Here is a 26082-nt window from a genome sequence, read left to right as displayed (position 1 = left end):
CCCCCCCTACCCCGGGTGCTCGGGGTTTCCCTCCCCTCGCCGCCCCCCGCTCCATCCCAGCGCCCCGTGTCGGCTCCCGGTGCTCCATGTCGGCCCCGCTGCCCGGCTCCCCGCTGCAGGATGGATGCAGACGCTGACCGGGGATCCACCCCGCCGGCCCAGCCTCCCAGCTCCGCCGCGAGGAGCCCTTGGGACCCTCCTCAGTTGCAGCTGCAACGGCAGCCGCGGCCGGGCGCGCTCCCCGCTCAGTGACCGGCCCTCCCCTCGCCTCCCGCCGCCGCCGCCGCCTCGCCACAGCCGCGCTCCCCCGGGGCACCATGTCGGGGAGCGCCCCGGGCAGCGGCGCCCCGGCCCCTCGCTTCCTGGTGCCCCCGCCGCCGCCGCCCAAGAACGGCTCCAGCTCGGACAGCTCCGTCGGGGAGAAGCTGGGAGCCGCCGACCACGGAGCCGCCGGTGCCGGCGGGTCGGACGGCGGGCCGGGGAACGGCGGCCGCAGTGAGGAGTACCGGCGCCGCCGCCACACCATGGACAAGGACAGCCGGGGGGCGGCCGCCACCGAGCACCGCTTCTTCCGCCGGAGCGTGATCTGCGACTCCAACGCCACGGCCTTGGAGCTGCCCAGCTTGCAGCCCGCAGCGTCCTCGGCCCCGGTCTCGGGAGGCAGCGCAGCTCCCTTGGTTTCCCCTCCCGAGGGTGCCGGCCCGACCCCTTGCACCGCTGTCAGCGCCGCCCAAGCCCCCTCGCTGCTGCAGCAGCCGCCGCCGCCCGCCCCGCTCCCCCTGGAAGAAGGACAGGCTGCTGAGGAGCCCCCAGCTGCCAAGGATGCCGCCCCGCTGCTGCCCAAGGAGGAGGAGGAGGGGGACGAGGCAACTGCGCTACCCCCTACCAGTGCCGCTGGCAGCCTGTCAGCTGCCACCCGGGAATTTGAGGAGCGGAGAGCACAGCAGGAGGATATCGAAGAGCTTGAGACCAAGGCGGTGGGCATCTCCCCGGATGGCCGCTTCCTGAAGTTTGACATCGAGATTGGAAGAGGCTCTTTCAAAACTGTGTATAAAGGACTGGATACGGAAACCACCGTGGAAGTTGCCTGGTGCGAGCTACAGGTAAAATAAACAAATAAAAATTGTGAATTACCGGAGCGCAGTCACTCTCCCAGGTGCTAGGCTCTGTGCTTGAAGGAGGTAAAACCCACCGGCTTGAGGTTGCTTAATTCAGAAGGAGCTGCAGACTTTACCTGGGGCAGTCCTTTGGAAGAAGGGTGCAGCCTTTTCTTGGAGTCAGTTTGCCTTTTAATTATTTTAAATACTGTGCTCTCTGAAGAGTGTTTCGGGTTTATCATCACAAAATGCACCACAGTTGTGTTTCATATAGTGTCTTGCATTTTACGCCTCCAAAAGGTAGCTTGGAGGATTGTAAAAATACTTGTGTACAGCTTCAGGGAGACTGAGGGGAAAATGTATATGTGAATGTCAGCTTGAGCTAGATCTGGCTTTTCAGAATTTCTCTGGGTGTTTTTTCTTTAAGAGAAAATACTAAAATGTTAATTTCACAGACATTTCATGTGTTGTGGCAGTGGATTCCTGTAGGAGGTAACTCTAGAATATACACAAGTCATGTAGTGTTTCACACCATTTAGTTTTGCAAAGCTGGATTTTTTCATTCCAAGTTCTAAGGTTCATACTTGTTAATAGGCACAAGGAAAGAAAGAAATCCTCTTCTTTCTGAAGCTCTAGAAGACCCCCTGAAGTTTAAACTTCCCAAATGACTGGTGGGTTAGACTGGACTAAGACACTGCTCTGTTACCAGGTTTCTAGCCTGAGCAGAGCCAGAGTTCAGTAGGAGTCCACTCTAACGATGGCAAGAACAGCCTTAGTTCCATTCGAGTCAGAGCTTGTGTAACTGAGACAGAGGTTGCTGTGCAACAGCCTTAAAAGAAGTGGGAAGAGCTTGGAGTACCAGGAGCAAATACCTGGTGTAGTAGTTTGTTTTCAAAGCCTCAACGTTAAGTTAAAAGGTTAGGGCTTGTTTCTTATTGTTGGGTTTTGGTGCAATTCATAGAGACGGTCGTGTCCTTCATCTTTGTTATCGTTTGTGTTTCCATCCAATTTAGGACAGACAAAAGAGCATTGGGTCAAAGTCCTAAAAGTCTTAGTAGGGTTTTTAGGCAGTTGGCTGCTCACAAATTATTGATTGGAGTAACTGCACCAAAACTTTCTCAAAAGCAATTTTAAATCGGTTCCAGTCAAGCTGAGGGAATTAACAGATTTCTTGATTTGTATTCATATTTGCCTTTGCTCAAGTGTTCTGCCAGTATCTTGGTTCATAATGTTATTGCCATTATTCTGTGCTTACTGACTGTGGAAGAGAGTTTTCTTTGTGACCCTTGAGCGTGCCCTGCTCTTCCATGCTAGCTAAGTACTTGCTATGGTGGTGTGTTTGAGCATTAATTTTAAATTAAAAGTGAAATGATCAAGTGTTGGGCTCTGCTGAAGCTTTACTTGTGCAATTTGAACTGTGAGGGTAATAATAATCCACCAAAGTGATAGGACTTTTATTTTAAATTTTAATCTTTGCAGTTTTTGAGTTCTTTGACTTTAACCCCTTACAAATGTTTTTATCTTCACTTATCAGAAACTAATGTCAGCTTGGCATCGGTTGTTTCTCACTGATGTTGCCTCTGAAGTGTTTTAATCATCATCAATACCATGTGGACAAACTGTGTGAAGAAGTACCTTCTTTGTAGGAATTTAATAAAGAAGCTCATTTATGAAGGGCATGTTGCTGGGCTTTCAACTGATTGAAGAATTTCTTGAGTAGTGTTCAAAATGACAGGTTACAAAAAGCATGAATGAAAATATTCGTAAGGGAGAACATACCTGATGTTTTGCTCAGAGGTTAACTGCATTCATTACAGGAGTGCCTTGTGGGTTAAATTATTCCAAAGTCTGTAGTTTCCCTCTCATAAAGAGACTCAGTACAAAGTGACAGGTTTGAAAAAGCAATGTAAATTTTATAGCTGTTAAAAGTATTTGCTGAAGGAGCTTGACTCTACAGCTAGTAGAATACTTTAAGCTTAAGTCTTATTGTTTGTGTCTAGAAGGAAGAGGAGGAATTTGGTATTTATTGGTATGGTGGGTATATCCTCCTCTTTCTCTAGGAAAATATAATTGTTGACAGGTTGATATTTGTTCTGCGTGGTTTGTATCAAAAGACAATCTGCGTTCACAAAGATGGACTCAGATGTTACTGGTTTTCCAGAATGCCATGGGTTGAGGATTGGTGAACCTTCAAAGCATAATTATTTTATTAGGGAAATGTGAATGATTTTCTTCCATGCTATGTTACTGTAACCATAACTAACTGATGGTTACTTTTAATTGTCCTGAAATAATGTTCCTCAGCAATAGCAGAGCTTTTCTTCTCTGTGTTCCTGCCAGCAAGCATAGGCATCCAGGGTGTCCCACGTCCCTAGGGTCTTCTAAACAGCTCTACTGAAGATTTTGTGGTGGTCTCTGGCAGAATGACTTTTTAATGCTGAATAATGCAACTATACCTCATTTCTATCTATATGCTCTATATGAATAAAGACTAAAACCTGGATTCTATCAATCTGCTTCCTTTCAGAGGAAGTTTGGAGGCTGTGTGTGAAATGCAGCTTGTGTTCCCAAGTTGTTGGTGATACTCTGGGGAATATTGCTCTATATCCTTAAGGCTCTTGGGATTGCTTTGTAATTCCCCTTCTGCTTTGACATATGGAACTGTGCAAGAAACAGGAGGAAGAGCTGAAATTCACTGGGTCACCAGATAGTGCTCTTAGTATCTCCAGCAAGCCAAGGTCCTGGCCAAGACTCTAGTTTTTCTTGGTCTATGGAAGAGGGGTCAACTTTGCTGAATGTGACAAAACCCCAACACAGGTGTGACTGATGGACTATCCCAGTGTACTTCATGACCTGTCTATATGAAGCAAATTGTAGCAGAACCTATTTGAAATATTGGGTTGCAGGTATTTTAAATGTGATTTATTTGCCCTGCTGTGAGTGCAGTGGAGCTGTGAAGAGCTCAGCAGCAGCTGCTTCATGCCAGTGCTCAGCTTCAGTTGCTGCAAGGAGATTGTTAGTGTAGTGTTAGCCTTTAAATACTTTTATTCCCCTTGTATGTATTCATCTCAACTCTAGTTATTCTGAGTCAAGTGTGCCTCCTACTGTTGTCATTAGCACATCTCATAAATTGAGTGAAATAGTAGGTAGGGTTACTGCTTAAATGGTCTTTAAATAGATAGATGTTGGCAAAAGTGGTAACTACTGCTGTTTTCTATTTTAATGTAAAATAACTCTTCCTGTACAAATGTGTTACTGGTTAGTCTTTCTGAATCACTTTTGAGCAGTGAGTGGTTCATCACCTTTGTACAGTTCAGGTAACATTGTGGCTAAAATGTGATGCCTTGCCCTGTTGCATTGTTTATCTATGCAAAGCAATACTCTTATGCCAAAAGTAGCAAGACTCACATAGTTGACTGTAAAAGCCAAATCTTAGTGCTACTGTGTCATCCCTCTGAGGCCCTGTGTGAGTTGGTTGTACATCAAGATTGTCATTTAACTTCTGATTTAGAGAAGAGTACAGTCACTTGCTGGACTGCAGAATCTTGTATCTAGAATTATTGTTCTGGGCAATGTCATTCAAATTAGTAACTTTTCTAATATGAACGTGTGCTTGGTGATGCAGAGGTAAATTGGGCTCTTTTTTGAACTGTGTATTTGTCAGGCGTGCAAAGGCTTATCTTCTTTCATTTGGACAGTGTGTTCCCTTAAAGGCAGCACGAGTTATCAACTGTTATTAGAAAGATATTTGCGTTGGTTGGAAATCCATTCTTGGTAAGCTGTGTACGTTGGAGAACAGCACTGCTTGTCTGGTATGTGCTGTGTCCCTCCTGTGCTTTGGGTTCTTTCACAGAAGGGGTGAGTTTGTCAGTCAGCAGATACAATTCACAAATGTGTTGCCTTGCTGATATGTTGCTTTGCCATTCTTACCCTGGCTTCAGTGCAGTGGCAGTCAGGTTACTGTGCTTAACAACGTGAGCTGCTGAAGGAGAAAAGGAGCTTGAGGGCTCCCCCTAAGCAACATAGAGCTTCTGGGGCTAAGAAGTGAGTTGGATGGGTGGAAGTGGTGCAAGAAGTGTTTGTACTGGTTCCTACTTGGAGGGGAAGCTGAATATGAATTTGGCTGCCTTCAGTTATAAATTATCTGAGCAATAAATTGGTGTAGGGTTACATGTGTGCAAGTCTGTTGCAGATGTTTAACTACAGACCAAGTGCGGTGTACAAGCACTTCAGCTTACAAATGGATTTTTCTTCACATAGGCAGTAGCACTGAAAAATGAGTTGAGAACAAGCATAATGCCACAGCTGAATGTGAACCATGAGATTCTGTAGTGCACTGTGGTAAAATTATAATGCCACTGGTTGTCACTTTGTTGCAGGAAGCAGTGAGGTACTAAATAATATTTCCATCTGTCAGAATTTGTCTGAGTCTAACAATGTTAACTTAAAACTCACAGTGCAGGAAGTTGCTTGGATATGGTGTATATCTTCTTTTAGTGACACTTCAGATTTAACTATGCCTTTCTTTATCTTGTAGACTTAAAGCTATATTTAATAGTGATTTTTAGGTCAGCAGGCAACAATGGAATGTAGTTTCTGTACTCTGGAGTGTAGACTCCACCGTGGGCTCACCATGATAAATATCAGCTTGCTGAAGTCTATGTTTAATTCTTAAAATTCTCTTTGCTTTCTGGACTGGCTGAGCTGAGAATGTTTCAGAAGCTGCATGTTCAAGTCTGACAACCAAAAAAGGTCTTGTATCGCATAACTGTGGCATCCTGTAGTGTCTTGTTTTTTTAAAAGCTGGTTGTATATTGCTCACTAGGAGGCCTGACTGCAGAGGTGGTGGCTCTGATGCACAATTATGTAGCTACATTGAGGCAAAATGGAAAAGCAGATCAAGACCTTTCTGCAGTGAGAGGAAGCTGAGGAGTAGGGACCTGGAATTCATTGTCAAGTGCTGTTGGCAGAAGGTTGTGTTCTGCTGGTTCTGGAGAAATAGTCAGCATCCTGAGACAACTATGCCTTCTTAGAAAACTCTAACTCTGGTTTAGTTCTGAATATTTAAAAATACTTTTTGTAAGACTTCTACTGGGAGATCAAGTCTAATGTGGTATGGTGGCTCCCATGCCTACCTGGTACTTCACATCAATGTTTTTAATACTTTACTAGTCTGTGAGCAGAATTACATGTGGCTACAGCAGCAGTGTGCCTGCTGTTCATGACTGCTCCTGGGTCAGATGCATAATTGTCACAAATGTAGATTAATCAAGATATGTGACAATCTGTGAACATCCTGCTGTCCTTATTAGCTCTTCTTCTGTTTTCAGCTCTACAATTTCCAAAATACTGATAGAAAAAAAGCTGTAAAACCATAAGTGTACAATGGGTTTATAGCACTTTCAGGTTACACTGGATTTCCAAGTGTCTTGAGGCGTGTGCACACAGGAAACTTGAAATTTGGTGCAGTAAGGTCTAAATTTTCATTAGCTTTCTATGTCATAGGGTGGAACAAGTTACTGGTACTTAGGAGCTTCAAATCTCTGATGTGAAAGTTTCTCCTTCTGTTAAAGAACAAAACCCAGCCATATTCCTGAGTGTTTGTGCCGTAATTGATACAATTGACAACTTGATAAATGACATGGGAAAGGAGCCAGACTAATTACCTGCAGAAGTATAAACAGTAGTCAGGCTCCCTCAGACTTGACAAAGGTGACCCTGAAAGAGAGAAGGGAGCTTTAAAGTACATTCTGGAGCTGCAGCTGTTAGGGGACCTCTACTTAGGAAAATAATCTTACCTCAAAGGGATATCACTTTTGGAGATGGCCGTGGTTCAATTTGTAACTGGCTGGTTGTGAGGCAATAAAGATAATCGGATAAGTACATTCTGAAAATGCAGCATTTTTTATGGGAATAAACAGGCTCTTATTTGTCAGTTCATGTGGGTTTGAGAGGTGCAGAATTAAATCTCTTAAATGAGATTTGTTTTGGGCTGTTGTGCTTTAAAACACTTAGCTTCGTAAACTAAACTTTTGAGAGTTAAGGAAAAGTACCAGGACTGTGATCTTTTCTTGAAAGAGGGGAAAAAAAACCCCAAACCCCACCTGATAAAAGCTCCCTGGAGACATCCTGTATGGAGTCCTTTGAGAGCTGTGTAGCAGAGTAATAAATAAAACAAGCAGTAATAGATCTGTGGTAGTCTCCATGGATGCAGCGCGTGGTACAGTGCAGTTTCAGTGCCTTTTGGTTTGCAACATCCCTCTGGGCCACATGTTCTATTTCTTATTTTGTCCTTGTTGGCTTTGTTTCATAGAGCAGCTCATTGAACATCCCAGCTCTGACTGACACCCGGGTTCTCCTTGCTGCACGTGACAGAGTTTGTGTGAAGCAGTGGCAGCCTTGATGCTTCCTGTCATGCATCTCCTCAGAAACTCTCGTTTCCTGTAAAGATTACCAACCTTTTTTTCGAGATTACTAATTTGTTCTTTCAAATCAGGGTTGACTTGAAATGAAAGTTGAGTAGTTTTCAGTTTTAGCCTTTAAGTTCATATTTTCAACTGTGTCTGAGTCTGCATAATGGATGTAGCATTTGAGTTATAAGGAAGATAATAAATACCATGTAAGTTTGCAGTGCTCCTGCAGCTGGGCAGAGGACTTTCTCTTGGCAGAGCATGTGTTTGTGTGGGGTTTTTTTTCTTTTTTTTTTTTACTTGCAGATGGTAGAAAGTTACTGGTTTTGACTCTTAAAACTTCAGATAATGATACCATGGTTTTAACTTGATCATGATGTGTGTACACCATGTCTGGAAAAACATTCTTCCAGTATACTTGAAACAATTTCTCTTCTAAATAGGAGGATTTGTAGTGCTGAAAATCGATTTCTTGGAGTAGTTGAAGGCTTTTATCTAACATGAACCATCTGCAAATCTTTTCAAGTCTAGTGTATAAATTTGTGTCCAGATGAATGAGACTCAAATTTTATACTGACTTCTTAAGTATTTTTGTGGAAGCTGCTTACAGCCCCTAGGACTATCTTATAGCTTATTGTGATAATCATTTGGGGTATGTACTTAATCTTACTTAAAGAGTGTTAGAGTATTTTACAGTCAAGATACCACGCATATCCTTCTTTTTACCCTATTTCCAGCTTCCTCAGTATATTTGCAAATTGTCATACCAGCGTTTCTCAATGTGTGGTTTTGGTTGCCTTCATTCCACTTGGGAGAGCTGGGGGAAGGGAAGAAGTGACTAGGATTGAATCTGTGCCTCACTTGAGGTCATCTTTGACAGAGGGAGCTTGTTCACTTCTTGTCTTGTGGGCACAACCTGGAGAACACTCCTTAACTCCATGCTGCAGAGGATAAACTTTGTGTTAATAATGTTCTGTGCTATGCAGTCCTCTTGACCCAAAAGGAGATCTGTGCAGCGAGATCATCACAGATCTTTTCTAATAAGCCAGAATAAAATAACTGGGATGGAATGCAGTGACCAGAATTCAGATTCAGTTCTCAAACATACTTCTGAACTTCATCTCAGTTGTCGTTTTCACCTGGTGGTGGCAGGTGCATTGCACATACCCAGGTTATTCTGAAGCACTTCCAGATTTGCCTGGGGAATTCCAAGCAGCACTGTGTTACTTTGCCTGGATCTCAAGCAACTTAACATGCTCTCAGTTTATTTTTTGGCAAAGGAAACTGCAGCCTGATAAAAATTGGAACTGGTGATGTTAGAATATCATAGCCTTCCACAAGCTGTGTAAGTATTAATATGTGTCTAAAGCAGTAAGCACTTTTTATGAGGATAACTCATTCTAAATCACTCAGAGGGACAAACTGCTAAGTTTGTGTTTGTCCTTTTTGGTCTAAGCAGAACCTTTGGGAGTGCTGCCTGTAACTTAGAATCCAGAAATCCTCCAGAAAGTACGTTGTATATTGGTGGCTGTCTACCTTGTAACTAAAATATCCATGAGTTTTCAAAGTGATAAATCAAAGACACTGGAATGAATGTGTTTTAATGAGAGGATGCTATTTTTTTTTTTTTTTATTTTTGCTTTTGGTACTCTGTGTGCCTGAGAACATGATTCTCTGAAGTGATCTGGTTCATCTGTTGGCAATGATATCAGCTATAGACAGACAGCAATTCTCTGAAGTGTCTGTTCTCAGGACAGGATCACTGTGGTGCATTTCAAGTTGTCTAATTTCACAGGTGGTTGGCAGGACTCCTTCTAACATGTTAACAGGAAGATCAAAACACAGAGGAAGCTTTGGCAACTCTGATAGCATCCACATCCCAAGTTAGATTTTGAGCCATAGTCCAGAGTGGTTCTGATCCTATGGCCTTTGTTAAATAAGCAGTCATTGGTAGAACCTTTCAATAGCTGCCCACTGAACTTCTGTAAGATAGCAGATGGCGTGGAAAATAAGCTTTATTAGATCTCTTATGTGAGGTAGAAGCTCTGTTTCTGTTTGGCTGTTCTGGGTCATCCTTTTCATCTGCATGTTTCAGTCATTTCTAGTTTCATGGCATCAGTAGGTGAAGATAGTTCTGATAGCAGATTTGAGAGTAGCCACAGAAAGCAGGAAACTAGAAATGGAAAACCCCAATTATGTGATTGTGAGTTTATTGCCACCATTTAAAAGATTTTGAAAAGGAGTTCTGATCTGATCTCTTTGTATGTAATTGGGGCAAATCTCAAACAGCTATGCTGAACTAAATGAAAGGACAAAGCTGATCCCAATAGTTATGTGCATTTTGCCTGGTTTTGGCCAGTTAGTAGAGTCTTATGATAGTTTAAAACTATCCAACTGATGGGGTTACCCAGTTTTCTTTGGACATTTTCCTCTCTTAGGGTAACCTGTGACTTGTTTCTTCTTTGCTGATTGTTGCTGGCAAGTTCATGACCCCTGTCTGAATGGTTTTTTTGACCTCTTCTATCCTGGGATAGACTAATGATATACAAACAATAACCCACAAATATTGCTATTAAAAGCTTCAGCATATCCAGGCTGATTATCTTAAGGATCTGCAAATCTGTGTACAGTTATGTAATATGCATCTGTTAATGGCAATTTCTGAACTGTTAGCAGGTTTTGCTTAAATACTGCAAAATGTTACCGTGTCTGTTTTCAAATCTGCTCCTTTTAAATGAGACTTTTATTCTTACAAATATTTTCCAACACAGAACTATATTTGGTTTGTCTCGTTCTTTATTCAGCTGCTTATGGTATGCTTTCATTTGGGAAATGTAGATTGTCTGTCTGTAAAATGCAAGATGCTAAGTTTATGTGCTCTGGTTTGCTATAGCTGACTTGGACTCAGTCTATGAGTCCTCCTTAAAGAAAAAATGTGGTGAGTGAGACAACTTGAGTTGGAGAGTTCTTGAACCAGTCTGTTCAGATAAGTGTCCTTCAGTAAGAAATACTGTCTGAAAAGTGATTGATTTTTTTTTTGATTTTTTTTTTTTTAAATATTGCTCTCTCTGGCTGTAGACAAGTAGAGATTGACAGTATGTAGAATGCTCTTTGAGGGCATGTTTTTTGTTTGCATTTAGCATCGTTTGGGGCTTAGTGGGTTGTTAGGTTTGCCAGGAACAGTGTGCTAAAAGTGGCAAAACTGCAGAAATGTCTGATACAAAAATAAGACTTTAGTTTTAGAATTTTTTTTTTTCCTGTGGCTTTTTCTACTTCCTTTATGTACATCTTGAGCTTCTTTCTGCAGACTCAAAAGCAGAAATGCATTTTAGGTTATCTGTGCCAGGTGGGGGGTGGTGGTGAATTACACAGGGCATTTGAATTTGAATTTTTTTTGCCTCTTGATGGCAACTGTGAGCCAGTTAAGGTGCTGGTAGGATTTCTTCTGCTGATCTTATTGTACAAGCCTGAACATATCTGAGGTTCAGCATTTACCCTTGGGAACAAAAAAAAAAAGGTGAAGAGCTCTAGGGTTCTGCTGAAGACATAAATGTAGTACCTGAGTGTACTGCACATGTCCTATACCTGAAGATCTGTCATAAGCTGCCTTTAATACTCAAGTTTCCCTTCAAGCATTTCAATGCAACTGAACATGACTAAATGCAGATGATAACACTTACTCCAAATAGGAAAAACAGCCAGTTGCCTTGTCTATATCTTGGGACTGTGGTTCAATAAAAATGTTTTTCTTCCAGTATGAAATCTTACTTCTTAAATTTGGGTGAATCCCAGAAAACTTAGCAGAGTTGATGTTCGATTTATTGGTGTTGGAGACTCTCAAGTCTGTTCCTATTTTTGACTTAAGTAGTTTCTTCTAAGGAACTTTGAGAGTTGAAAAGGCATTTACAAGACAAGATGAGGAATAGCAAAAAACCTCGTTTCTTAGTATGTATATAACATTGTAAAGCTTTAGGATCAGGCCAGTTTAAAACAGTGAATTGATTGCTATGAGCAACTAGTTCATGAAAGTACCATTAATATAATACTTGAATTAATGTTTGTAGGTTTCTTCACTGGTTTTTGCTGAAACACCTTCCTTTGTATCCTTAGATCAGTAATAACTTACAGAATAAGGTACCTACTGTTGACATGCCTCAGTTTCTCTTTTTTTTTTTTACAGACTTGCAGATTAAATAGTTGTGTAATATTCATGAACATATAGAGTCATTTTAAGTCTGTATTCAGACTTTGAGCTGCAGAAGGGCAGCAGCCAGTAATGACGAGCATTATGTTGTGGGTATTTTAGTATTTTGTAATAGATTGCAAACCTGCACGTTTCATCTTTGTAAAACTTTGTGGCCATAATTTAGGTGTTTGAAAGCGTTTTTTTTTGGAACTGGAGAGACATCAGTCCCAAACCAGCATCTGTGGCCTAGTTAGTGGTGGATGATTAACTGTTCCAGAAAGGTTTTCTGGATCAGTTTTCTAAGATATACAGTTGAATAGGTCTAAAGTATGGAGTTGAACAAGAGTGAGAAAAACTTTGTAGAGTCTCACTGCTCCAAATGTAGAGATTTTGGGAAAACTCCCAGTGTACCCAAGGTATAAATGGCTTCTGCTTGATAAACCTGTACTGTAAAATCCTGTTATTCCTCAGCTTCTGGAAGAAAGCATCCTTAGATTCTAAACCATATGAGTGATAGGGCTTTTAGTTGGAAATGGCTGATAAACTCATTGGGAAGAATCTACAAGAACTCTGGAAATCCTTTTTTCACGTGAGAAAACTACGACCAGTGCACAATGGTGAAGCAAAGAAATGGTTCAGTTTTGAGAAGAAAGCTTTAAGTAGCTTTTAGATTAGGTCAGGCCAACCAAAGGAAGTAAGCCAGGATCAGCTGTGCTAAAGGAGCTGGCTGTACTTTCAACATCAGCAAAATAATTCCCAAAATTCTTTTCGTGTTGGCCTCTGTTATTTAGCATTACTGCAAATTGCTGGTTGGTGTTCTGAACTGTTTAACTGAAGGTTTGTTTTGTTGCAGTTCTACAGTGGTTTGACCTCTGTCAGAAAACAGTCGTGGCTTCTAATGTGGCAGGTTTCAAGATAACACTGAATTTCTGAACTATGCTTATGATGTGTGATTGTACTGTTGTAGCACGTCCAAAACTGAATGTTGCTCAACTTCTGGTCTTGATAACTTCTTGCAACAAGCCACATGGTTTGGGTAAGCTTGTAAGATTTGAAGGAGTGCAGCTACTTTATTTAAATAACTGATAAATGCGAGGTTCTGACGCAACTGATAAGCACGTAAAGTAAGTTGGTGTGGATGACTGCAGTTAAAAAGCAGCAGGCTGTGAGCAAAGTGATGTTTTAAGTATAATTTGTCATTTAAGAGGAGTATGAAATGTGAGGAAGTTGGTACTGGAATTTAGAATGGAAAGAATGAGTTGGGCGATGATGCAGAAAACTATTTTCCACTTTCCCTTTGACTTCTGTCCTTATCTTCTCTGGCATTAATATTCAGGGAAATGGTATCTTTTGTTTCTCTTGTTCCTGTGTGGGAATGGTAATTGTTTTTGCTTCTTACCTGTTCCGGAAGTATTGTCATTCCTCCCCCCCAACAAAACACTGTATCAGTCATTACCAGTGTTGGTTTTTGCTTTATTTTCTACCTTTGGTCTTCCTGAATCCTCCTGTGGTCTCTGTATAGGCCATATGGCAAAACAAGGATTTTTATTTTTATATTTTTTGCCTCACCATACTCACCCCTGCGCTCTGGAATGAAGCAGATTTTGTATCTGTATTCAGCTACCTTGTGTAAAAGAATAATGGGCATGTTTAAAACCTGCATCTAAATCTTGACTCCTGGAACCGCCTCTTCCAAACTTAGGTTTTCCAGCTGGTAAATCAATCTTATCCATGGAAATGTGCTTAATGTTCTCTTGGGAATTTGCCTTATACTCTTGCCTTCTCCCTTCCCCCTTCTCAAGCCAAATTTCTTTCCAGGAAGGGAAAAAAATCCATGGACTAGATTGAGCTTCAGCTGAATTGGGTGTCTCATTTCAGATATACTTTCTGCAGCTACTCAAATGACCAAAACATAAGTGACAGCTGAGTTGTCTGTTTGTCATGGGTCAAGGGCAGTCCAGCTCAGCAGTTTCCCTTTCCTCTTCCCTGAGTTTTGTTTGGAAGCAGGAGTGATTTGCCATTCTATATAGTCATCCTCTTGTCATGAAGACCAGATGGAAATACGTCAGTTGTTTCATGTATAAATACTCAGTCCAACAGCTGTGAGTTTATCAGGAGTCACTGGGATCACAAGTTGGTGACCAGGTTGTTAGTTTAGAGGGCCATGACCATTACTCTAAAAGCTGTCCTGTGAGGCTGTTAGAAATAGTCTAAGACTCACTTAAAGAAGAAAGAATGAAGCTGTGCCACTTAAATGCAAATTCCTTTTTCAGATGAAGTTATAATTCTTTTTCTAGAGTATTACTGAAGTCCTCTTATACTGGTGATAAAAGTTTCATCCACTGATCTTATATTTCAGTGATACTGTTCCTAAAGTGGTTAAAGGATTGCTCTAAAGTCTACTTGTCTCCTTTCCTTCTGTAGTTTATTAGGTAAGAACATTTATCCAGACTTACCCCCTGGTCTTTTGGCCAGATGATAATCTTCAATCTGTTTCAATATGGATTTCTAGCAAAAAAAGCTGAGATACCTATGTGATCCTAAGTAGCAACAACTCAAATGCAATGAGAGTTGAAAAAGGTTTACTTGATACTGATAATTGAGGGGGTTAACTTGATTTTGCAGGTTGCAGAGGGTTTTTGCTGCCATCCATGTGTGAATAAGGCTATTTCTTCCAATAATATTGAGAAAGGGGGGGCAGTGGGGAAGTCTGCCAGTGGCCATTGGCTATTTGGTTGCAAAATGCAATGTGTTGCATGGCTTGCTGAGCATAATGTGAAACAAAGTGCCATAAAAAAGATGTTGAGTGCTAAGTCCATGACTGAAAAACACTTAAATGGGAGAATGGGCACGGTCATTAACTTATAATAGCTTGTGTGCAGAAAACTAATGTAAAGCAAGATTGTATTTCTTGGATAATGAAGACTGCACTGTATAGGACTGAAACTGAATTTGAAATAAAACAAAAATTTGCAATAACTACAGGCTGCTAAAACCCCATAAACAAATGGGGAAACTGGCCTCAGTTTAGTGAAACCACCTGTTTCTCAAACCTTGAGAGAGGAATCGTGTCTGTTGCTTTGAAAAGCTTTCTTGATCACTGGGGTAGCTAAGATATATTTAATGTCTATGGTTAATACTTGTAGACAACAGAACAATAAATGCAGTTGACCACATCGGTGGCTCGTAGTCTCTGCAGGGCTTAAAAAAAGTAATGCCTCGGAACAACCCACCAAAAACCCCAAAAGAAAACCCCAAAGCATTGTCTGGTTGAGTTGCTTTGGCTGCACGGATCTCACTTTTGCTTCCAGCTACGTGGTGTTTCAGAAATGGTTTTCTTCCAGCTTGCAGAATTCCATGCTGCAGTGACTGTGCAATAGAAGCCCATGCAGCCAGTATAACATGGATTGCAGTTCTGTGGGTCTGGGGAGTCTAGAGGGAGGCAGAAGCTGTCCTGGAGTCCTTTAATGAGGATTTTGTGACCTTTGAATTGCACGTGTGGAAACTTTTCTCTTCTGCTTGAATCCGTGTAGTTGGTCTAGATGCCAGGAAGTGAGAACATGCTTTCCTCTGACGTATTGGTGGTGTTTGTGGATGTATATGCTTGTTAAAAAGTCTGCAATGTTGCTTCAGAATTGTGATGGACTTCACTTTTTCCTGTTCTCTGACTTTCTGTAAAATAACTTGTCCGGGATAGGTCGTATTCTGAAAAATGTTGGTGTTTTTTCAGCCGTACATTGGCGTGTGATCTCTTGTTTTGGTGACAACGTGCTAGGAAATCTTTCATCTGGAACCTCATCTGAAGGGTCATTTTCTAGTTTAGTTGCAGTTTTACAGTTTGAGGGTCTGGGAGTCGTCAATGTGTGCTCTCAGAAATAGCAAATACAGCAGTTAGCCTAGCTGTGTTTTGTGGGTTTTGAACAGTCTGTTAGACATACCAGGATAGCAAAATATCTTAAGTCTTGAATGATGACTTCTGTCAAGCAGAGATCAAGGGTCGTGGTGCTGTGCACTTTGGCACATTCACCAAAGATAAGAGGGGGCTGACTGTCTTAGTGGGGAAATCGAGTTGAATTACTTTCCATTTTTATCAGTTTAGTTTCACTTTTTTGTAAGCATCTGTGGCTGGTTTGATTTTTAGTTGTTCCTGAATGGTGGAAGCACAGAGGCAGTTTGTATCCAACCACATGTCCACATTAACTCAGCATATCTAATACTCATCATGACTGGTGGTGGTGTGACTTGGAAACTCCAAATAACAGCACTTTGGTGGTGGTGGTGGGTTCTGTTGCTTTGGTTTTTGTTTGGGGTTTTTTATTGTTTAAGGGTTTTTTGTTTGTTTGGGGGTTTTTGTTTATTTTTTATCCTGTTCCTTTTGAAATCCTTGTCATTATTTTTGTTCTGTGTTCCTGCATGATTCCTGCTGTAGCATCAACACAAAAAAAGGTTGATTGGATAAGGAATCTTGGTTTACAAGTTACAAGTCTTGTAACTTGGCTTCTAATTTAATGTCTGACTAGGACTAATGATACTGTATAAGTTAACTGTAGGGACCCAGCTGATTATTCCATGGCAGGTATCCCAGTTTCCCTGAAAAAAGCGATGCAGGATAAACTTAAGGACAGAAGGCGGCTTCCCCACAGACCTGAAAGGCACTGCAGTTGTTGTGGGGCACTATTAGGTTTTTAGTGCCTTATAGGTTGTGGATGATTTCCTTTGATCCTGAGGGTCAAGGAGATGATGTGTATTGTCTAGTCTCTTACCTTGCTGTGTTTCCTCTTGTCTTCTTCTAAGCAGTAAACTTATCCCTCTGGATCACTTGTGGATCCAATTTGGATGTTGCAGCTGTGGAGCTTTGGATGGAAAACACCCACTGGAGTTACTGAGGTAGTTCAAAGGGTGGAGCTTCACATGTTGTGTTTGGAGTGTTATGCTTCAAAAAATGCCACCTTTGTGCATCAATTTTTCTGTTTTTATTCAGAAAAGGATCTGCAAATGAAGCAATAGTTGCTAGCTCTTTTCAGTAACTCTATTCTAAAAGCTTTGTAGGATTTTGCTCTCATGCCCTGAAGTGATATGAAGAGACCTCTTGCTTACTTTTGCAGCCCCTCTGGGTGGTGCTGTCAAAATCCTACAAAGACACTTTTGTATTTGAATGTTCAGTCTGAGATTTGGTGACAATGCCTAAAATGTTGGTTAAAATTATTCAGAAGCTACATATGCCTGAACTTCTTTGCATTACCACCCATCAGTTGGCATAATGTGCCAGTTAATACCTATTTTTTACTTCTTTTGAAAGTATGAAAATGATCATATCTGTCCTTGTTCATTCTGGGCTGGATTCCTTCAACAGAACTACTGACCTTAGTCTAAGGAACCACATGTTTCTCTTTCCAGGTGAGCTGTATCCTCCTCAGGAGCTGGAAACACCTTGGAAATAAGTGGTGTCTGATGCCATGAAACCTTTTGGTTTTAACCTGGACTGCAGTGTGATGGAAGGGTCTGTGTCTGAGGGCTCAGAGCTGAGCAATCAGTTGTGTGTGTTGGGTGTGCAGTGGGGGTGCTGCAGGCACTGACCATGGATGTCAGTGGGGTGTTTTCTCCTCCTGAGTGGGAGCACAGCTCACTCAGCCAATGTTGGGAAGCTGCATCCTGAGCTCTGTTACTGCACTTTTTGGGCCACACAGTGAGTGAGGCAGATTGAGAGGGCAGCTCTGTAGCATAAGCATGTGTCTTTCCTGGAGTTTGGCTCTGTAATTTCACAAGCTGTCTTTGGAAGAAATGTGTTGGTAATGATCTATATTTACCTAAGGGTCATCTACTGTTAAATTCTTTGTCAGGACACATGGGACTAATACATTAGGTAGCACCACTTAAATTTGATTCCTGTTGTAAGACCCTGTTTTCAGTTGCCCAACTGGTGTGTATCTTAACCACCTGGGCTGCAAGTTTTCAAGCCAAGTGTCTGTCTTGAGCTTAATTGTTTGAAAAGCTTCAGCCAAGATGTTACAGATGCTTCAGAGAAAAACACTTGCTTTATTGCATCCATTGGCACTGTAAGCTTTTGCTCTTCAGAGCTGTGAAGCAGGGGCCTAAAAGCAGTGTTGAGACAGGTGTGTTGTCTTTACCCTGAAGAAATATTTCCAAGCAAAGAGTTTTCAGATAATGAAATTTTAAAATAAGTGACATTTTCTGGATTAGACTTAGTTTTTTTTAAGCTCTAAAGGCTTGATCCATGTTGTACCCTGTGAATAGTCTATGTGAGCATCCATATGATGCCATATGAAACAATTTGTTCAACTTACAATGTGCGTTGGCTTGGTTTTACAAATGTATAATTACTCTTTGTACAGCTTTCCCACCCTGAAGGTTTGACTTGCACACGCTGTACAATGTAATTCAGTTCACTTGTTTGTGTTCAAACTGTTTAAGTAAGTAAATTTTAATATCTCAGAAATTGCTTGCTTCCCATGATGTAAGTTCCTAGAGAAATAGGCATTGAAGTTTTCAAGTAGCAAATGTTTCTTGGAACAGCAGCCTCTGTATTTTGCATGAGCAGCAGACTTTGCAGCTCTTCAGTGTTCAGAGGTGGAGAACCAGCTTTGGTACTGATATGTTGTAATTAGTCTGATGGAAGCATCTATGAAAATACTGCTCAGATGACTTTAGTTGTAGTTAAATTAAGTTCTTGACAGTGAATTTTTTTATTATTTTGAAAGCAAATGCCCTTGTCAAAATCTGTCTGCTTTTGTATCAGCCTTGAGGGAGAAAATGATATAAATAGAATGGAATATATAATTTTATTTTTTACTAGATTTGGCAATTATCTTTTTTTTTTCTCTAATGTATTTTAAAATACAGAAGTTTGTATGTTTACAGTCTATGCTTTTTAAATACCTTTTGAGTTTTTCACATGAATTTGGACTCAGGATGTTCAGGGTTTAAGTGAAATAGGTCTACCAGCAAACACTGTTCTTATACAAAAGGCTGAGTTAGGGAAACATTTGTGATGTGGGTTTTTTTTTATGGATAGTAGTCATGATTGTTCAGAAGGAGGAGAAAAATAAAAGTCCAGAGAAAAGTATATAAATTATATCAATGAAACAACTGCAAAAAAATCTATAAACAATCTAAACATAGCTACAATCAGAATAGTACTTCACTGCTTTTAGTTTTGTTTTAGTGTTTAGTATCTAAACATTGTATGGGAATTCCTTTTTAATTAGCTCAGAGCCAGGTCTGTGCTATGTCTAATGTTGTTTGCCTTTCCTGGGAAGTGGAAACTTGAAAGTGCTTTGGAAGGAAGGATTGGCAGTAGCTCATAATAAAAAAAGGCAGTTATCCCTTGGATTGCCTGGAAACTGTTACCTCCATGTTTTAAATGCAATTCTGGGTGTAATTCTTGTAGGTAACTCTAATCTCTTCTGTGGTCTTCAGATTTTACCATGTTCTTACGGTCCCATCCCATTCCATTGCCCGTCTTTGGAAAGAACATGAATTTTGGAGGAAAGCATCCTATTTCTACAGAGCTGGTCACTGCCAGGAGATCTCGTGTGAAGCCCTTATTTAGACACAAGCACACTGAAGTCAGTTGAGATAAGAAGAGTCCATAGTGGCACAAATTTCAGTTTCCACCTCACAGCCTTATATGTATGACTAATAATTCTGAAATGGAACCATTTGCACTGAGTCAGCAGTTTAGTATGTTGAAAGTGCTCAAGCTGTCTCCGTTTGGTTGGTATTGAGCTATAATTTGCTCTGCAGATGCAAAACCAAACCAAGTGGTTGTGGGGAGCTTCAGCAGAAGGTGGCTAAGTATGAACCAGGTCTATCTGAGAAAACACACTTGAAAATAGGAAATTACAAGAAAGATCTGTGAGATCCAACATGTGTTGGAAGCATAGGAGAGATTAAAATAGCATCAAAAACCTCTCAGCCTCTGCAGCCAGAGTGCTCAGGGCAAAAGCAAGTGGGGTATGGGGGGGAACTGCAGTTCTTTGTTTGCAATGCAGTCTGGATTTTATTACTTGCAAAGTGAAATCACAAGGGGGGGAATGTCTGTTTCTGATGGACAGATATGTTGCAACTCATTCTGAAGATGCCTGTTCATAAATTTTTCAGCCTGCTAAGAGCTTTGAAGATGGGACTGCAACTCTGAGACTGTGATTCATTTCTCCAGCTCCTGCTCATTGGATGATCTGTTGGTCTTTCACAATTGCAGGCTGTTAAGTATCGATGCTGGTGCAGTTAATTATAAATTTTGAGTTTTAACACGTGCTACTCTGTACTGTAATGCTATTGCTGGCTACAGAAGACTTTCTGATACTTCTGAAGTGCTGCAGCAGCAGGTGCTTATACTTGGCCCTCATTTTTAGTAAACAATTAGAGAACAAGGAGTTGTTAAAATCCTCATTTTTCCCTCTCTGTCTCCTTTGAAATAATTCAGTTTTGTGGCCCACACTAAGAAACTAGAAGATCTATTGCCACAGAACCCTGTGTATGGGAATTCCACAGAACCCTGTGGCAATAACAAGAAAACTGTCTTAGAAATTTTCTCATGTTTTGAAGATTTTGAAACTGTTTAATGACACTTTCACCTTTTGATCCCCTAGCAAGAGAGGTCTTAGAATTGGGCTCTCAAGAGATTACTTCACCCAGCTGTCTCTTGAAAGTGCTGACTCCTGTGTTTGGATTGTAGCCATTCTGTGGAAAAATTCTTTTATATTGCAGTGGTGGGGTCTTAAGGAGGAAAAATTACAAAGCTACCTGACACTCTTCAAAAGGAATTGGTGAGGTTTTCATCAGTATCTCTAGATAGTAAGCATTCAAGTATGAGAATTTTGATTGCAAAGTTTATTTTGGCATTGGATGGTTTCTGAGTTAATTAAGAAAATGTTGGAGTGGTAACAGAACCTCAAAGGAGCTGATTTTCAGGTGCTTCCAGGCTGGTGCTTAAATGGACTTGTCCTGCCTCTATTCACATCCTGTTGCCAGGTAGTTGGACAGAAGGCTCTTATTCTGAAAATGAATATGGCTGCTCTGATAGGCATCTGTCCAGAGATTTGTCTCTGCCTGTGAAAAAGGAGTCTTGTGTAGCCTTGGTTATCTCAGGAGTGGGGGAAGATAATTCTTTACTGACTCTTTGTAGCAAGAGTAAGCCTGTCTGCTTGTTAAAGAAGCATTTAGTGGATTTCAGGCTAAAACCAGATCTTTGTCTATTATCTTTATGATACTGTCTTTAGCTGAATTAGAATTGTTTTACTGGGATGTTGTTTGGAATTGTGTGGTAGGGCAAGGAATTTAAATTAAACATAAATATGGAATGTCACAAATCTACTTACCCCTTCTTATCCCCACAGAAATGTAGTTGTTGCCAGTGAAGCAAGGGATGCAGTACCTTGTGCAGCTTTTCTGACAAACTGCTTTCGTTTGAATTCCATCTTCCATGGCTTTTTGTGTATGCATGCTTGCTGAACACACTGAGTATTCACACAGAGCCATGGTGCTAAAGAGGTTTTCACATATCTTTTTGGCTAAGGGAACTTTTTCAATGTTCAAAACTATGAATCATTTTTATATATGATGCACGTGCACAGAACGTCAGATATTTCACTGTATGGAAGCAGTATTGGAATATTTTAAACTTTTTTTTTTTCCCAGATAATGCTTTTTAGTTCACAACTAACGTGAATTTCAAACCGTGCGTGGAGTTCTTCAGTGGGACAAAGTAGGAGGTAAATGGCAAACAAGGAAGCCTGTTTACAGGTTGTGATGACCTATTTAAGGCAGGCCCTTTGGACCATGACATGCTCAGGCATTATAGTTTGTCTTCAAGAAATTCCTTCAGTGTTCCTGTTCAGAGGATTGAAGTGAAGTGGCACCAGCCCAAGGATGGACAGTATGTGACTAAAGCCCAGTGTAATGAGAAACAGCCGTTTTGGATAAGCTGTAGCAGTTTGAATAGCTGACTCATAGATAGGCTGAGTATTTCAGGTCTTCTGGGTCATGGTTGGTCTTCTGGTAGTGCAGGATATTCCCAGTAGTATTCTGCAGGAAATAAACTTGGATTAATACAGAATAGCCTTGCCAATGGGAGTGCGACATATGTAGTCCCCAAATTACAAGGAAAAAAGTCCTAAATGTTCATTTTAAACTTCCTCTGGTGCTTTTCCCTAGCTCTTTGCTTTGTGTCCCTTTGGAGATTACTCTTTTGATAATCTTTCATCTCATCTGTTTCACAACACTGAATTTTAGTTGTCAAAGCCTTTTCTTGCAGGTCAATCCAACACTTAAAGGTTTTGTGTTTATTTTCCTTTTCCCTTTCAGCATCTCTAAAGATAGTCCTTTTATGTCTAAGGTGTGCATGTTATTACTTTGGTTACTGTACAGCAAAACTGTTGCTGTTTTTATGTATTCTATCCTGTGTTGCTTTAGGTAATTGGAGCTGACTGGTCCCTCCATCTGCATTTCAGTTACACTTTGTTTGTTCTTATATTTTAACTCATTTAAAAACTATTCAGGATTGAACTGTAAAGCTTCTGGATTCAGAGTATGATTCATCATGCCAGTTTTCTTAGTTGTTCAGCCTGCCACTCGCCTACTGTTAAATATTTGAGTGTTTTCTTTCTCCTGACTCAGCTATGCTTGATTTCTTTGCTCTGTGAAAGATAATGTGCACATTTTTAGATTTACATATCAGTGGCATGTTTGATACCGTTTGAACTATTTCTGATTTTGAGAGTAACTTTTTAGATCTACATGGTGTATGGTGTTTGCCAAGAAAGATGTACACGGTGTGGTGTTGGAATAAACATCTCCAGTGTGTACAGTATTATTGTGAAAGTCTACAATAAACACTCAAGTGATGCAAGAAACTGATTTCATAAGTCAACCTTTTGGGTAAGCACAGAAGAATTATTGCTGCTTCCCTTTATAACAAAGCTGAGATGAAGATGGGAATTCTGGTAGATCACAGGAAAATTGTACCACTGATGCAGTGATGCTTAAAAAAATTTAACAAGTGCTCATCTGAGGTGTTTTAGGACTTGCTAGTACTAATACTTGTATTTGTGCAAGGTATTCCTGAGTCCTCATCTAAAACACACGTTTTGGTCACCCCATAAACCTCATTGTTTCTGGATCTCTTTAGTCTTTCCCTACAGGAGATACCTTTTTGATTCCTTCTGTCTTGGAAGAACATGCAGAACACCTGGCAATTATTTGAGGGTTTGGGTTTTTTTTTGGACAGATCAGTGAAGGATCTCTGAATGAGAGATGTGTTTCTGAATGAGAGATGTCTGGCATGGAGTTTTCTAGTGATTATTGTAAGGATTTTCTGTCAGCTGCCAGTACTTGGCCTACACTTTGTATGTCATCCTGTCATAACTGACAGTAATCCACAATTTTGTGAATTAAATAAAGTACTGGTTTTGGATGTGCTTGCAGAAAAAGAGGAGAAGCTGGGAAGAGTGACTCCTGTAGTGTGATCAGGCTGCATATGTGATGTCTGTACCGATAGTGGAGCCAACATGTGCTGCAGCTGATGTGAGTTCATTTTACAGCAGGAGGAGTGCAGGGAGGCAGCCTTGCAGGGACTGCTGCTTCACTATTTGCCTCTAGGCTTTCTGCTGAGATTTTTGCCAGTGAGAAGCACAGGAACATTACTAGTTCCTGTTTACCCCTACTTTGATCATTACTAGTAAATCTTTGGAGTCCTCTTAACTCCTCTGTGTGGTTTCCAACCAGCATATTGATGCAATTTTTCATTATGCTGATAAGTGGATATAGCTAACTCTTCCTATTTGCCATTAGCTTTGTGAAATATATGGCATGAAGAATTGTAGTGTGGTTTTGATTCTCTAAATTGGTTTACCTTTATCAGAATTGCTGAAGTGTTTACCCTAATGTTCTAGACATTTACCTACTCATAAAAGGACTCTTATGGTCATACAGAAACCTGTCAAACAAAAAGACCTATAATTGCATTTTTAATGCAGTGAGTTAACAAATCTGTAAGGTAAACAGAATGGATTGTGGGGAAGGCTCTTTTCCTGAGGTATTGTCACTCTTGAATGGAGAATTGGATTTTCATAGTAAAATTAAACTAAGATGATTGGATCTACATTCCCTCTCACTGACAAAACAGTCAATTCAGTGAAAAATGAGAACTGACATGAGCCTCAAAACTTTTAATGAGGCATCTGAGCCAAGTGACAAGATGGTCCAGCTGGTTAATGGCTCATCAAGAATTCAGTTCAGCTAACACTTCAATTCTCTAATAAGCTGTATGTAATAAGCATAAGCCTTATTGAGAACTGCTATCAGAAGGCAAACTTACCCATTTATCTTTCATGGATCAAATAACAATTTTAAAGTGAAAATAAATAAATGAGCTCTTTTTTTTTTAAAAAAACTGATTATTTTTGTATAGCCTAGCATTTTGGTTACTGTCCCTTATGTACAGCCTCTCAGGTTGGATAAATGGAATAAAACTTTCAGCCTTTTTTTTCGGACTTCTACGTAAGGAAACAAATGCTGCCTAGAGCAACCCTAGAATAGAAATGACTGAAGCCTAAACAGTTGCTTGCCATTCTTAGTCCAGATTCCTGAGGACCTGAAAGATCCCAGAGGAGGTCATGTCTAAGCTTTAGGTTTCATATCTACTGTTTAAAATTTTTTGCTTATTGGTTTTGCGGAGAGCAAAGGAAAATGTGTGATAGATTTGCTAAAGTATGAGTGTAATTCTTGATTTACTCTGAAGCTGCAATGTTGTTTTCATGTCTGTATTCTGAAGAGTGCAGGCTTCCCAAAGGGAGTTGTGGCATTAGACAATGTATGATTAGCCTTAGTCATTGTTTTCTTTGGAAGTGGCATTTGGGTCAGGTTTTCAATTGGACCTACTTGCTTTGCCTATGGAGGTTGGTGCTCATGTGAGAGAGTGAGGAGTAGTACAGACATATTAATGTGTGTATTCACCCAGCTCTGGAAGGCAAGCTGGTAATCCAGTAGAGACTCACAGGTGGTACTGTTTGGCTGATGTTTACCAATTTTAGTGGTAACCTAAAAAGCTACACTGGCTTAAGTCTTTGGAATGGCACATGGTATCCAAGTGCAGTATTGTAGCACTGTGATCATCTTTGGCATTGCTGAAAATGAAACAGTGCTACTGTAACAAAAGAACTTTGTTATTGGGACTCATACTTTAAGACTGCTTGTGACCTTTTGTAAAGAAGAAACATTCTGATCTACTGTTGTAGTTGTTTTTCTGCTGCTGTGTTCATGATGGGTGTTGTATTTGCCTGCTCCTTACCCTTCTGCTATTTGTTCCATGTAAAGGAGTGAGGCAGAGTGGCTTCCTATCTCCCCAAGTTGGTGAGCTTACCTCTGATGCAGCGTTCCTAACTTACTTTTTCTTATAAAGCATCTTTGGTTTTGCACATTCTAGTTACTCCTAACTGCTTGCTTCCTGAACAGCAATAACAGTGTTAGCACAGGCATGTTCTGAGTGTTCTTGTGAACTGTGGTATGCTGGAAACTTGAGGATTTTGCCAAAGTCCTATATTCTAGCTGAAGATCTACTATAATTGGGACTAGTTACAGGTCAGTTGTGTTGAATGATGCCAGAACTTGGTGCAAGCAAGCACAGGCTTCAGTTCTGATACCTTTTCTGTTGACAGAAGACTCCCAGAGGATGATGTCTCTTCAAGCATAGGTTAAAGTCTATGACATTGCTGCCACCAGGTGTCTTAGATGCTGCTATTACTACTGTTGGCACAGGTGCTACTGGGTATGTAAAAGCAGGAAAGCCGACCACATCAGAGGAATGGAATTCTTGGTGGTGTTCTGCTCCTTTCCTCTGTGCTGATGAGTCACAGCTTCATCAAAACTGAAACAATCACAGGATAAAATGGGGAGCGGTGCTGGGATCTTTTGGTCACATACATTGGCTGTGGTTGCAGATACTTCCCCTTCAGTGCTAAGAAAAAGTTGTGTTTCTTGTTTCCTGAAGCCTCCTCAAGTAACAGTTCTTTCAGGATATGTATGTATAATTGACTTAGGACTAAGTGGTGACTGATGAAGGCTTCTCTCTGTTCCCCTTCTGTTTGATCATTTAGAGTTTCATTTCCCTCCTTTCCTTCCTCCCACCATCAGTTATTTGTCAAGATATGTTTCTTTATTTGTAACATTTGAGCAGCAGCAATAAACTTGGATATGCTTGCTGTATCACTTATCTGTAATGGTCAAAAGAGAAAAGACCAAAGCACTTGTATTGTTTGTGTGTTTTTAACAAATTAACTGCATCTTCTAATGATTTTTGTGCTGTGCTGCTACAGTTGTGCCTTGAAATGGCAGAAATAAAAACAAAGAAGGGAATTGTCAAATCAATTAC

General features: G+C 40.7%; 1 protein-coding gene across 10 annotated transcripts in view; it reads left to right on the top strand.

Annotated features, from left to right (window-relative positions):
* The first annotated feature begins 237 nt into the window (after positions 1–237).
* Positions 238–26082, top strand: part of WNK1 (WNK lysine deficient protein kinase 1) — a 101890-nt gene continuing 76045 nt past the window's right edge. For 8 of the 10 annotated variants that reach the window (XM_027662072.1, XM_027662064.1, XM_027662019.1 and 5 more), the window contains exon 1: positions 238–1103. In XM_027662072.1, the coding sequence (XP_027517873.1) occupies positions 318–1103 (786 nt within the window). In that variant the 5' untranslated portion in view covers positions 238–317. The remainder of the gene's footprint in view (positions 1104–26082) is intronic. The other 2 variants (XM_027662089.1, XM_027662081.1) reach the window with 1 other exon arrangement.

This window comes from Corapipo altera, unplaced genomic scaffold (assembly GCF_003945725.1).
Source record: "Corapipo altera isolate COAL_440 unplaced genomic scaffold, ASM394572v1 1, whole genome shotgun sequence".
In the NCBI taxonomy this organism is placed as follows: domain Eukaryota; kingdom Metazoa; phylum Chordata; class Aves; order Passeriformes; family Pipridae; genus Corapipo; species Corapipo altera.
This window is presented reverse-complemented; position numbering and strand designations above follow the sequence as displayed.